At 49.8% G+C, this 14,291-nt stretch overlaps 1 protein-coding gene across 1 annotated transcript in view; it reads right to left on the bottom strand.

Annotated features, from left to right (window-relative positions):
- Positions 1-765: 765 nt before the first annotated feature.
- The window catches only part of CSMD2 (CUB and Sushi multiple domains 2), a 678,376-nt gene continuing 664,850 nt past the window's right edge, over positions 766-14,291 (bottom strand). The window contains exons 63-70 of the mRNA XM_052636874.1: positions 11,227-11,338; positions 10,491-10,670; positions 9,526-9,588; positions 8,093-8,254; positions 6,199-6,311; positions 2,607-2,694; positions 1,071-1,209; positions 766-925 (exon numbers count right to left, since the gene is read on the bottom strand). Coding sequence (XP_052492834.1) covers positions 766-925; positions 1,071-1,209; positions 2,607-2,694; positions 6,199-6,311; positions 8,093-8,254; positions 9,526-9,588; positions 10,491-10,670; positions 11,227-11,338 — 1,017 coding nt within the window. The remainder of the gene's footprint in view (positions 926-1,070; positions 1,210-2,606; positions 2,695-6,198; positions 6,312-8,092; positions 8,255-9,525; positions 9,589-10,490; positions 10,671-11,226; positions 11,339-14,291) is intronic.

The raw sequence follows: 14,291 nt of genomic DNA, 5'->3' as shown, positions 1-14,291 counted from the left end.
ATTTTTTTTAGATATGATTAACATTTAAATCAGTAGACTTGGAATAAAACAGATTACCCTCCATAATCTAGGTGGACCTCACCGATTAGTTGAAGGCCTTAAGAGAAAAGACTGTGGTCTGCTTTGAGAAGATGGAATTCTGCCTCTAGACTGCCTTTCTCAAGATCACAACTTCAACCCCCGATGCAATTCCCAGCCTGCCGACCTGCCATGTGGACTTGAGACTTACTGGCCCCACAATCCTGTAAGTCAATTCCTGAAAATAAATTTCTCCTTCTTTATCTGTATCTATGTATACAATATAAACACAATATGTATATATATATATATATATACACACACATCTTGAGACTTTATATATATATATGGACATACATATGCATATATTGTGTATATATATGTCTCTCTCTGGAGAGTTCTGACTAATACACCTACTTGGGTATTTTGCTGAGCCCAGTGGCTAAGAGCACAGTCTTGGAGCCCCCTGCCTGGGACTGAATTCTGATCCTGCCATCCTACTTCTTGCTAGCTATGTGATCTTGGCCAAGTTAATTCCTTTCTCTGTGCCTCAGTTTTCCCATCTGTAAAGGGGGTGACAAGGGCCCTGTCCCAGGCGTAGGGAGGTGCCAGCCTCAGTGGCTGGCACAGGGCAGTAGCGGGCACTCCATCCCCCTCGCGCTGGACAAGTCTACAGGGGTGCAGGGCTCACCGGCTGCCGGAGGCGGGGCTCTCGGTGGCGGCGGCGATGGCAGCCAGGCCTGGGGGCTATACCGCTGTACACACCGTGCTGACTGTGAACTCCGCCTCGGTGGCCATGATGTCTGTGGGCTGGATGTTGCGGTCGTACATTGGGTTCTCAAACGTGGCCCGAACGTTCGTGTTCTCGTGGCCAGCGTAGCCATTGAACGGAACTTTGGGTCTTCTCCTGGGAGTGAGGTAGAGCATGAACAAGCTGTCAAGAGAGACTCAGGGCTCTAAGCGGGAGAGGGAGGCTCTGGGGTGGGGTGGGGGTCAGGGTCCGGGGCGGGGCGGGGCACCCGCTGTGGGGCCCTCTTGTCCCTGCCCCGTACCTGTGCTTGTAGAGATAAAGCACGAAGCCGGCAATGATGAGGGCGATGAAAGGCACCAGGATGGCGGCTGCCACTGAGCTGCTGTTGGAAGCGAAGTGGCGGCCGATGGACTCCGGGTCTGACTCCAGCAGCCTGAGGTCTGCAAAGTCCCAGAGCAGAAACCTCAGGTCACAGACACAGTGGCCACTGCTGGGAAGCAGGGTGCGGCTCGGGGTGCTGCCCAGGGCCCACCGGCTGCCTCCCCCCCAAACTGGGCCATCCCCCGGAGAAGGGTGGTCAGTCCGCACGTGCTGGTCAGGCCTGCGGAAGCCAGTCTGCTGGAGAATCTGAAACTGTGCCCCAGAGCCTTAAAAGAGCACAGCCCCTTGGAAGTTTTCAAGCTTCTTTTGGCCCTAGAAGCCTTTTATCACGTGAAACCTTCCGAGGAAGCCAAACTATAAGGCAGATGAAGGTGGGCCTGCTCTGGAGAGTGGGAGACGGGGGAGGGGGTGCTCAGGGCCTCCCCCTCCTCCCCGCTCCCCCTCTCTGACTGGGAGGCCTAGGAAGACCACTGTGAGAGTGCCCCACTGAATGAGGGGGCTGAGGCTCCCTCAGAGAGGGGCAGGGTCTCTCCAGCTTCATCGGTGGTGCAGTCAGAATGAGAACTCGGTCTCCTGGGTCACTCCAGCATATGAGGGGACTACCCTCAAGTCTTCACAAGGCTGCTGTATAGAAGGGCGAAAGCTTTCACTCCTGCAGCTAAGAGGGCAGAGCTGAGAACAGCTCCAGGGGAGGAGTGGGGTGGAGTGGGAGCCACAGGGAAGCAGGTTTCCGCTGAAGACCAGGAGGAGCTCTCTGAAGATCAGAGCTGAAAACACAGCACTGCCTCGGCAGATGGGGGTCCCGGGAGACTGGAGTGTCAGCATCCTGAGGGGGTACAGAGCTGACCCTCAAGCACTGGGGGCTGCCTCCTGTCTCCTCCTGCACTGCTTCCCAGAAGCCAGGACTCCTCTCCCCATTCGAGGATCTGGGTCCAGGCCAATCTCAGGGGTGAGGATGCTTGACACTGATGACGTGTGGTGCAGGGTAAAGATGCTGGGCAGGAAGTAGGGAAGGATGCCTCCTTGACGCTCAATATTCTCATCTGTAAAATGGGGACAGGGAAACCACCCTTCTAGGGCTAAGATGCCCCTGTGAGCCCCACGTGGTCATAACGCTCGGGGTGGGCTCAGCAATGCTTCAGGGCTGGCCAGGTAGTGTTGAGGAGGGGCACATCTGAGGCCCAGTGTCCCTGAAGCTGGGGGCTCTCAACTCCAGGGCTGAGCAGGAAACGGTTTGGCCGTGGTTGCCTGTATCATGTACTGTGCTTGTTTCCGAAGAGGTATGTCACAGCTTTTATCAAAATCTCAAAGATATCCCTGGCCCTAGAGAGGCTAAGAACTGCCCCCCCCTCCACCCCAGACTGTTAAACTTCACCCATCCCCTGCCGTCCACGCCAACACATACATTTCCCCATCACACGCTCGAGCTCACACTCCAGGGACATGTGCTAGTTACCAAGTCTTTGAAAGCCGAACTGCCCGAAGCCTTGGCCCTTGACAGAGCCTTGGTACACGAAGGTGCCTCCAGAGGACTCTGAGGAGACCTGTGAGGGTGGGCACAGAGAGGGTAATCTGGTTTATTAACACACATACGCACATTCATGTGGCTCCTCACATTCCACCTACACAAACCCTGGAGGTGTGCCAGAAGGAGCCAGAGGTCTTGCCAGCCAGGAGCTATGCCCACAGGTGCCCGCTGCCAAACACGCTGGCTGGCGACACCCGCCGCTCGTCACCCCCGCGGACATCGGCTCTCTGCCCACACCCAGGCGAGGTCGAGGCGCTGGGGAGGGGGCAGGGCTCCGACTGCTTGTAGGAGGGAGATATTTTTACTTCTCCTGGTCCAGTTGCTGAATCTGTTGGTGCCTCAGTTTCTCATTTTAAAAAGGGAACAATAACAGTCCCTATGTCATAGGGTTGCTGCGAGATTGATATGAGTCAGTATAGATAAAGCTGGGAAAGTGCTGCACTCAATGTGCCAGCAAATTTGGGAAACTCAGCAGTGGCCACAGGACTGGAAAAGGTCAGTTTTCATTCCAATCCCAAAGAAAGGCAATGCCAAAGAATGTTCAAACTACCGCACAATTGCACTCATCTCACATGCTAGTGAAGTAATGCTCAAAATTCTCCAAGCCAGGCTTCAGCAATACGTGAACCGTGAACTTTCAGATGTTCAAGCTGGTTTTAGAAAAGGCAGAGCAACCAGAGATCGAATTGCCAACATCTGCTGGATCATCGAAAAAGCAAGACAGTTCCAGAAAAACATCTATTTCTGCTTTATTGACTATGCCAAAGCCTTTGACTGTGTGGATCACAATCAACTGTGGAAAATTCTGAAAGAGATGGGAATACCAGACCACCTGACCTGCCTCCTGAGAAACCTATATGCAGGTCAGGAAGCAACAGTTAGAACTGGACATGGGACAACAGACCGGTTCCAAATAGGAAAAGGAGTATGTCAAGGCTGTATATTGTCATCCTGCTTATTTAACTTCTATGCAGAGTACATCATGAGAAACGCTGGGCTGGAAGAAGCACAAGCTGGAATCAAGATTGCCAGGAAAATATCAATAACCTCAGATATGCAGATGACACCACCCTTATGGCAGACAGTGAAGAGGAGCTAAAAAGCCTCTTGACGAAAGTGAAAGAGGAGAGTGAAAAAGCTGGCTTAAAGCTCAACATTCAGAAAATGAAGATCATGGCATCTCGTCCCATGACTTCATGGGAAATAGATGGGGACACAGTGGAAACAGTGTCAGACTTTATTTTGAGGGGCTCCAAAATCACTGCAGATGGTGACTGTAGCCATGAAATTAAAAGATGCTTACTCCTTGGAAGAAAACTTATGACCAACCTAGATAGCATAATCAAAAGCAGAGACATTACTTTGCCAACAAAGATCCGTCTAGTCAAGGCTATGGTTTTTCCTGTGGTCATGTATGGATGTGAGAGTTGGACTGTGAAGAAAGCTGAGCGCCGAAGAATTGATGCTTTTGAACTGTGGTGTTGGAGAAGACTCTTGAGAGTCCCTTGGACTGCAAGGAGATCCAACCAGTCCATTCTGAAGGAGATCAGCCCTGGGATTTCTTTGGAGGGAATGATGCTAAAGCTGAAACTCCAGTACTTTGGCCACCTCATGCGAAGAGTTGACTCATTGGAAAAGACTCTGATGCTGGGAGGGATTGGGGGCAGGAAGAGAAGGGGACGACAGAGGATGAGATGGCTGGATGGCATCACTGACTCAATGGACATGAGTCTGAGTGAACTCCGGGAGTTGGTCATGGACAGGGAGGCCTAGCGTGCTGCGATTCATGGGGTCGCAGAGAGTCGGACACGACTGAGCGACTGAAATGAACTGAACTAAACTGAATACAGATAAAATGCTTAGAGCACTTAATAGGCTCTAGATACGTGTTAACTGTTTTATTGTGCAAAAAAAAAAAAAAAAAAAAAAGAGTTTTAGAACACTGTGGAACAAACCAAACCATGATGAAAACTTACTTCGCAGACTGAACATACTTTGGGGTATTCATCCCTATTCCAATAAGCTATTAATTTTGGAGGCGGATAGCTGGGGACATAACTGCTTCTGGCTCCCTCTGCACTTGGCTTCTGTGAGGCTTGTGTCCCGGACACAGACATGCAAACTCTGAGGATGTCTGTCTTACTGGTGTCCCTTCTGACTCCCGCTCCAGCCCCAGGTGCAGCCCTCTGTCCACTGCGCTCCAGGCTGACGTCCCCTCCCATCCCCCCAGATACAGCCTGGGTGACACAGAAGTGGGTCCAATGGTTGGCTGTCATCCCAGGCAGCGGCTCTGGCGGTTCCCGGCCCTCCAGAGCACCCCTAACACCTATTCCCTGGCCTGCACTCCAGCTCCCAAGTTTGACCCTTGTTCTCTCGCCTCTGGCTGCCCTCCTCTCAGTATGGGGGAGTCTCTTGTCTTGGCACGGCAGCTGGACTTCTACTATTAAAGCCAGCCAGGACAAGGATACCCAAGGGCATCCACAGAATACTCTCGAGAATCCCCGGGAACTAACCCCATGTGGCAGGTCCACAGCAAGTCACTCAACCCTCAGCCCTCTACCAGCTGGTCTTGGCCGTGAGGGTGCCCCCTGACTCAGCTCTCTGTTTCTCTGGCCTCAGGACCTCCCCCTCCTTCCCGCCCCTCCCCTTCTAGCTCAGTAACCCAAGACAGGGAAGCTGACAGAGTGACGGGTGACTGCTCTACACCCCTCCCTGTGAAACTGAAAGGTCTGGGCAGAGAAGTATCCCCGCAGACCTGGATTCCACCTGAAGAAGGCCCGTGCGAGGAACAAGTCTTTCCCACAAGGGGATTTGAGGAGCCGCCTCCTTTCCCCAGGTCCTGGTAACTCAAGCTATGCTGAACCACCCTCAAGGGTGTTTAGATCCTTAAGTGTGCGAAGATGCTCAGTGTGTGCCTGGGACTCACCACCTTCTCCCAGCTCCCACCACCACCTCGTGACCTTCAACCCGCCTGACTTTACTCTTGGGCTGCCAACCTCCCATTTCTTCTGTTCTTTTCCTTTTTCATCTTTAGCCAGTTTTTTTTTTTTTTTTTTAAACTTCTGACTTTGTACTGGGGCATAGCTGATTAACAATGTTGTGATAGTTTCAGGTGGACAGCAAAGGGACTCAGCCATACATATACATGTATCCATTCTCCCCCAAGCTTCCTTCCCATCCAGGCTGCCACAGAGCATGGAGCAGAGTTCCCTGTGCTGGACAGTGGGTCCTTGTGGGTTATAATTCTGTTTTCTGCTCACACTTAAGAATCTATCTCACTCAGATACACCAACCTCTAGACTCAGCCTCCTGGCCCTTTTTGTCTTTTCACTTCACTAGCAGATGGGGACACCTTTGGTCCCAGTCCTGGCCCCATAGAAGCCCTCCTCCCAAGTCGCTACGTCGATCCTAAGAGTTTCCACCCACTTCGTCCCCCTCCTTCTGGCCAGGGACATGGGAATCAGTTACAGGGCAAGGAGGCAGGGAGGTCAAGGCCTGAGTGAGGTTCTGTTGAACTTACATGCCCATCTAAAGCCCAGTGATCATCTTTGAACTTATTCACAAAGATCTCCACAGGCCCTGTAATCTGGTAAACTTGAAGGAAGAGATGGAAATCTTCTTTCTTATAAATTCCTGGGAAGAGAAAGTTCAGAAAGATCTGGTAAATTTTCAAAACGCAAGTTTGTGGGTATGTGGGTGTGAGTGTCTGAGCAGGATTTTTTTAAAATTTATTTATTTGTTTTTGGCTGTGTGGGGTTTCTGCTGCCTTTGGGGCTTTCCTCCAGCTGCTGTGAGTGGGGGCCACTCTCTAGTTGCCGTGCATGGGCCTCTCACTGCAGCGGCTTCTCTTGCAGCAGAGCATTCTTGGTGCACAGGCTTCAGGAGCTGTGGTTCCCAGGCTCTAGAGCACAGGCTTAAGAGTTGTGGCACACGGGCTTCACTGCTCTGCGGCGTTTGAGATCCTCGTGGAGCAGGGATCAAAGCTGTGTTCCAGTGTTGGCAGGTGGATTCTTTACCACGGAGCCACCAGGGACATCCCCGAGCAGGATTTCATGTGTAGGTATTGCTATAAACATCCATGTATAACTGGAGTTAGGTAAGTGCAGTGCGGCCTGTAAGTTTGTGTAGGCTGAAATGTGAGGATATGCAAGAATGTGCGTATGTGTGCTAATAAACAACTGGATTACTGGTCTGTGGTTGTGTTCCTGTTGAGACATGTGTGCTTGAGAGTAAAGGAAATGGGGTTTTGTATATGGTAAGGGTCAGTTAACACATGGTGTGCTTATAATTCAGTGGGTGCAGGGAATACATGAGGGCACGTGTACCAGAGCGTGCGGATGTGTTTAGGACTCCGTTTTAGAGCAACTGAGTGAATGTGAACACTAGTTGTGTTTGCGTGTGCACGCATGAATGAGTGTGACGCATGCTGGGTTGTGTATCCACATGTACTCATGCTTCCATTGATCTGCCCATCTATTCAATAAACTTTTGCTTTCCAAGACATTTAGTTTTTCTGATTGTATAAAATTTGAAAATTGGGGAAATTTTGGCAAATGCAGAGATGCATGAAGAAAGAAAATTCATTCCTGGTCTCATTTCTGAGAAATAACCACTGTTAACCACATAGGTGTAATTACTTTCAATTTTCTTTCTTACGAATATATTTTTTTCCCTTTAAAAACTGAAGTCAAATTTTAAATGCAGTATAGTGGGTGTACTTTCTCCCAAATTGGCATAATATTTTATCCAGCAGACATACTATAATTAATATATCCATTTCTTTTGAGACAATTTTCTATTCCCAGGTGTTATGTTATACAATTAGCCCATTCTTTTTTCACAAATGTTTGATTCCCTCTATAACTATTTCTTCTGATAAAAATTCTTAGCACTGTAATTGATGGGTCCACTCATTTTCATGGCTCTTGATACAAACTGCCAAATTATTTTGTTCAACTACACTCTTTCATACTTTGGCCAGTACTACCTTCACTGGACTAGCACCAACATTTATGGCTTAAACAAAGTGGAATAAGCGGAAAGTGACATTTTCCACTTCTTTTGATTATTGCTAAAAGTATTTTTCCATTTGTTTATTAACTGTACTTTGGCTTCTGGGAGTTATCTGCCTCTATTTTAGGTTCGGTTTTTAGGGATATCTGTCTATCTTTCTTTACTTGTAAGAGTTTTTTTTTTTTTTTTTCCTACTTTCAATTTACTAATGTTTCCCATCTAACCATTTCCCTGTAGTCGGTGGTGCTTTTACCATGTAAACAAAGACGAATGGACATTTCCTCTTCCCTGACTACCAGACCAATCTGAGCCTTGCAGGACAGCGCGAGGAAGTGACGTTTGAGCGTGTGCCCATCACCCTCACCATCTGGCAGGTTTCCCACAGGTGGCCTGCACCTTACCAGACAAGTGCAGCTCCACGCCGCTGTGGTCAATCATGGTGGCGTTGACCTTGCTGTTGATGGCCTGGAAACCAGTCACCCTGAGCATGGCTGGCTGCTTCTTCCCCTGGTACTCATAGGCCCCTTTCCATAGGGAATTCTTGGCAAAAACATCCCCAGGAACTACAGGAGTTAAGAAACAGATGTGAGAGGGACTTTCACATGTGCTGGCAGAACTGAGGCCCCCTGATGACTGACCCCAGTTCACGCCCTTAGACTGTCTTCCCCAGCGTCTAACATGCCGGGGTGGGGCAGGGCTGGAGTGCTCTGATCTCCTTGTGATGCTGTGTGTCTCAGAGTGGATGGGTGGAGGGAAAGAGAGGGAGAGAGGAAGTGGATGGAGAAAAAGGAAAAAATCAAAGTGTGTGTTTGAGAGAGAGAAAGAGAGGAAGGGAGAGAGAGAAAGGGAGTGAATGAACTAGAAGAGAGAAGGAGAACAAACAAGAGGGAAGGGGTTGAAAAGATGGAGAAAGGGAAAAAGAGAGGAGAGAAAACCAGCGTTAGCATTAAGCTGTAGATAGGAACATGGACAAAGGCAGTCAGGCAGATATGGACTCTCACCCTGGCCTCTCCCTTATCGGTTGTCTGACCATGTGCAAGAGCCTCCACTTCCTCACCTGTGCAGGCCACACCTGTAGCTCTGTAAATGGGGGCCATCCCACTTACCTCATCAGGCGTTAAATGATTGTTAAAACATAAACGCATAAAATGAATGACAGCTACTAAAACTGCTATTTATCCTTATAGTAATTTTCTAAGGAGAGTATCATGAATCCTATTTTAATGAAAGGTCAACTGAAGCTCAAGAGGTGAAGGTTATTTGTCCAAGGACACAGCTGGTCAGTGACCAAAACGGAACTTGAATTGAGCTTGATGCCAAATCTAATCTTTTTTTGTATAACACACACACTAATATGGTAAATAAAAGAAAATGGTTCAAAAAAGGATATGATAAGTCTAGAATAATTTTGCATTAGGCCCCACCTGTAGTTCTGAGCCTGTTCTGGACATCACACTTGGAAAGACACAATACCTGTCTTAAAAACATAAAACCCTTTCCAGCAAGCTCCCTCAGCAGGACCTGTGTCTGTATGGCCACACACTGCCTGGACCTGTGCCAGGAGGGGTTGGGGCAGTCTGTGGCTCCAGAGCTTGAAGCTCTGGACATGTTTCTAGAAGGCTTTGGTCTTTCTTCTGGATGCGTTTTCTGTTTCCCGCAAGCTTACTTCCTCCTGAGGTCCACCTGGGGTTGGGAGGTAGATGCGGAACTCTGTTGGGCTCTGTAGACTGCTTCCATGCCTTTCCACTGAGTACTCAGAAACTCATGTGCATGTTCCTGGGTAACTAGATGAAGGAAGCTACACCAGTTTCTTGAGCCAAAGCTCTAGACATACCAGAAGCTTGGGTGAGTGGAGGCTCCCGGGCAGTGTTGATGGGTCTCCCACTGGGCCGGACCTCTGCTGGGGAAAGAGAAGGGAAGGAGACAGGTTCAGCCTCTAGTCTCTGCTCTATTAGAAAAAATAAAGGCCACCTCACCGATATTAGGTCAATGGGGTCTTTGAAATCTTGGACTTATCCTCTCAGACCAGGTGGTGGACTACTTTGATGATGCTAGGGACCCCTCTCAGAATGATACGAAGAGTTAGGGATTTCGCTGGTAGTCCATTGGTAACAGTCCATGCTTCCAATGTAGGAGGCCTGGGTTTGATCCCTGGTCGGGGAACGAGATTCCACATGAATGAAGAACAGGAGGAGGGAGGTCTGGGACTTCTTGGTGACCCTGAGGGATAGGTGAGTGGGTGCTGTTTTATCAAGGTTATGATATGCATATATGCATAATGCATTATTCCAGTTTAGTGGAACACAGAGTTTTTCTCTGTCTGATGATTAAGTATAACCCTTAAGTAAGTAAGTGTTCGTCGCCCAGTTGTGCCCGACTCTTTGCAACCCCATGGACCGCGGCCCACCAGGCTCTTCTGTCCAAGAGATTTTCCAGGCAAGGATACTGGAGTGGGTTGCCATTTCCTTCTCTAGGGGATCTTCCAGACCCAGGGATCAAACCCAGATCTCCTGCACTGCAGGCAGATTCATTACTGACTGAGCTACAAGGGAAGCTATACCTAACACCTGGGGGGAGTGTTCAAGCTCAGGTAGAAAGATAAAACTTGGGATGGCTTCACTATGAGCTCTTTAGATTGCTCTGGTTTCATCTCCTAGACTCAACACCTCAGAAAATCAGAAGCAGATTTTCCAGCCTCTGGAAATAACACTTCTTTCTTTTCTTTGGCCCTCTCACTCAAGCTCAGCTGTGTCCTTTGGCCTCCCACCCTGGAGAGGTTCACCAAGGGGGCACACGCACCCAGGCAGATGGGTGGTTTGCCTGTCCAGCTGCCATCTGCTTTGCAGGTTCGGTGCTCGGAGCCGCCCTTGAGGGAGAAGCCTTCCTGGCAGGAATAGATGAGCGTATAGCCCATGGAGGGCAGGTCCAGCGCCCCAACGTTGGCATGGCTTGGTGTCTCCGGCTGCTTGCAGTGGTGGGCTGGATGAGAGGGAAGACACTGCTGGGTAGGGGGAGATTGGGGTCTCCAGGAGGCCTCTCCCCCATGTCCCTGTTTCTCAATGGAACAGCCCCATCCTTTCCCTTATGGGCTTTCATGGCCAGCATCCCCGCCCATACCCCACCCCAGCCTTGATGTCTATGCAAGTGGTCAAGACGGAGGTCCTGTGGATAATGACTAAGTTGACCCTGAGGGAACCCAGGCACTTTTCCTGAGGGAGAGGGAGTAACTATAGTCAAAAGCCTGAAATTTTCTATCCTGAGGGTGGGCCTTGTCACTGTTGGTATCTGCAGCCATGGGAAAGTTCTTTCTTTTTCTTTGCTAAGGCATAGGAATTGCCTTTGAATACCAGAAAGGCTTTTGTGCAGAAATATCTTCTGGGGGTGGGTGCCCCAAGGGGTAAGGACTACAATGAGATCACTACAGTCCCAAGAAGAAGTTGTGAGCTCCCTGTCACTCAGAGCATTCAAGCACATCCTGGAGGCCCAGGTCGGGGCGGTTATGAGCTGCTGAGAGGAGTAATCTGGGAGCACTCACGGACACAGTCGGGTGGCGTTCCACTCCAGGTCAGGTTGGGGAGACACGTCCTGGAGGTGGAGCCCTGGAGCAGGTAACCTTTCTGACAACGGAAGAGCACGGTGCTTCCAACCTGTGGCCGGGATGGAGGTTCCCAGGATCACCTTCCATCCAGTGATGCTTCACACCCATCCCTCGACTGCTTACTTCCCCACCACCCTACTGCTACCCACCCTTCTGCTTCCCTGCCTGATTCCATCTTACTTATCCCTTGAGGCAGCTTACATTATGCCTCTTCCTCAAGGCTTCCACCAACTCCCTGGGCCAGGTCAACGCTCTTGCGGGATATAACTCAGTCCGGTACAATGGACCGAGTACCTGACTCAGAATCAGAAGACCCTGGCTGTGAGCTCTGGCATCCACTGGCTGCACGAAACTCTCTACATCTCAGCCCCTCTGGTGCAGACTTGGGATGAACGGCCCCGCCACAACTACAGTGGAATGTTGGGACGCACAAACGTGGGGGTGGGTTTGGAAGCATTTTCTAACATGTGAAGAACTGTGGGAAGTAGAATATTACTGTGCATGTCTCTTCCCTCCATGAATGTATAAATTCTTTTCAGGACATGTCCCCTGTAGAATCTAGAGCTGTGCTTTGTAAATATCTCATGAGCAGAATTGCCACCCTCCCTGTCATCTCTCCCCCTGCTCCACCCTCACCCTCCACTAGCCCCTCACTGTCTGACTTGATAGTCCCTGCAACCACCAGCTCCATCTCTCCATTTCCAATCCACGGGGCAGAACGCTGCCAGCTCAGCTTCCTAAAGTGCATCTCAGATCACACTGCTTTCCAGCTCAAAACCCTCACATGTCTCTATGATGCCTGGGAGCAAATCAAACTCAAGGTGAAACTTAACTTCCATGGCCTGTCTCCATGCCCACTTTTGTATTTCATCACTTTATTCAACAAATGGCACCTCTCTACACCCAGCTGGGCAAATAAAAACCCTCAGGTCATTGTTGCTTCCTCCCTTTCCTTCGACCCCTCCATCCAATCCATCAGTAAGTCTTCTTGGCTCTACCACCTGATCCCTTTGAATCTCCACCTGATCCCTTTGAATCTCCACCTGATCCCTTTGAATCTCCACCTGATCCCTTTGAATCTCCACCTGATCCCTTTGAATCTCCACCTGATCCCTTTGAATCTCCACCTGATCCCTTTGAATCTCCACCTGATCCCTTTGAATCTCCACCTGATCCCTTTGAATCTCTGTAGGTCCACTATGTCCACTCTGCGTCCACTGTTGCTGCCCCCGCTCAGCTCAGTCCCTCTCTCATCGTTCTCTCGAGATGCTGAAGTACTGTCCTTTCTAAGTTCTTCCATTCCTAACCCCTAATACCTCAGGGTCCTGAATGATAGTTCAAATGATGGGTCACATTAAGTCCCTTTTAAATGGTTTCCCATGACATGGAGAATAAAATCCAAAATGCTTATCATGGTCTCAAGGCCCGACCTGACCCAGTTCACACCCCTCTCTTTTTAAAATTTATCAGGTGATACTTGGTGTGTAAGAAGAATATATGGCAAATATATAGACCTGAATCATCACAATAAAATGGGCACTTTAAGTGGAGCCTGGTACTCAACTTATGGGCTGGAACAGCATCAGTAAGGTTGTAACTATCTAGGTGTTCCTTCTCTGTCGTGTTGCTCGGCTCCCTCAGTGATAACCAGTCTCTTCAATTTTGTGTTTTTCATTTCCTTGCACCGTTAGAGAGTGATTCTGTCACATACGTGCGTGCGTGCATGCTAAGTCTCTCCAGTCGTGTCCAACACTTTGCGACCCCATGGACCGCAGCCCACCAGGCTCCTCTCTCCATGGGATTCTCCCGGCAAGAAGACTGAAGTGGGTTGCCATGTCTTCCTCCAGGGGAGCTTTCCAACCCAGGGATCGAACCCGTGTCTCTTGCCTCTCCTGCATTGGCAGGTGGGTTCTTTACCACTAGCGCCATATGGGAAGCCCACTATCACACACGTGAACATATATATCTAAAGAGAGTAAGTTTTTCTTGGTTTCAATATTCCTTGAAATAGTATCCTTTGACATTCAGCACTGTTTCTGAGATTCATCTGAGTTGTGTGGCGATATGGTTCCTTCCTTCTCACTGCTGAGGGACGAACCACGCTGTGGCCACGCCATGGTTTTCCTCATTTCCTGGTAACATGTATGAGAGTGTCTCCGGGGTTGGTTCCTATGACTGGGGCCTCTGGGTCACAGGATGTGTGAATATTTAACTTCATAGGGCAGTGCCAAATGAAGTGAAGGAGGTTTTCAAACCCAGGCTAGCACTTGGGCTTCACATCCTTCTCCTCTCTCGTTATCCTCTGGACCTGCTGGTGGGCCTGCTTTCTAGTCCCGCAACCTGCCCTGGGGCCGACTCTGCCAGGTACGCCCGCCCTTCTCACAAGGGCACCACAGTCCAAGCTCAGGAAACCTCTCCCCTCACTATACTTCCTAAAACAGCACCCCCACTTCCCTGCCACACCCCTGTGTACTGAGCCGCGTGTAGTGCTTGCTGGTTGCAGAAATGATCTTGCTTATTTATCATCACCAGCCCTTAGAGGCACTTGGCTTGTTTTGTTCTCACTGTATTCCTAGTGCCTAGAATAGTTTACAGCAGTAAATATTTGTCAAACGTGGTCTTTGTGAATGAATAAATGTCATTGCTTGGCTAGATCCTGACCTGCCATTTCCGGTGTGGTCCCTGATATTCCCCTGGGCACATCGGGGGCTCCGGTTCATTGTCCTGCCTTGAACATACTCCCTCCTTTCCTGCTTCCTTCTGCTCAGAAGGGCCCATCCAGGTCCAAATCCTTTCCTTTTGAAGCTCCCTCTGAGATGTGTCTCTGGAGCCTGTATCTGGCTGGGATGGGCCAGCCTCCCATGTGGCACCTGCTTGCTCTGACCACCGGGTGTGGGCCCCATAGGGTATGGCTTCCCTGGGGACAGGAGGTTTACCTGTCTCACTCATTTCTGTATTCCTGTAAACACCCTGTCCCCATCACACGGGGCTACTGAGCAGTG

Source organism: Budorcas taxicolor, chromosome 3 (genome assembly GCF_023091745.1).
Source record: "Budorcas taxicolor isolate Tak-1 chromosome 3, Takin1.1, whole genome shotgun sequence".
Taxonomy (NCBI): Eukaryota; Metazoa; Chordata; class Mammalia; order Artiodactyla; family Bovidae; genus Budorcas; species Budorcas taxicolor.
Note: the sequence above shows the minus strand (reverse complement) of the source record. Positions and strands in the feature narration are given on the sequence as shown.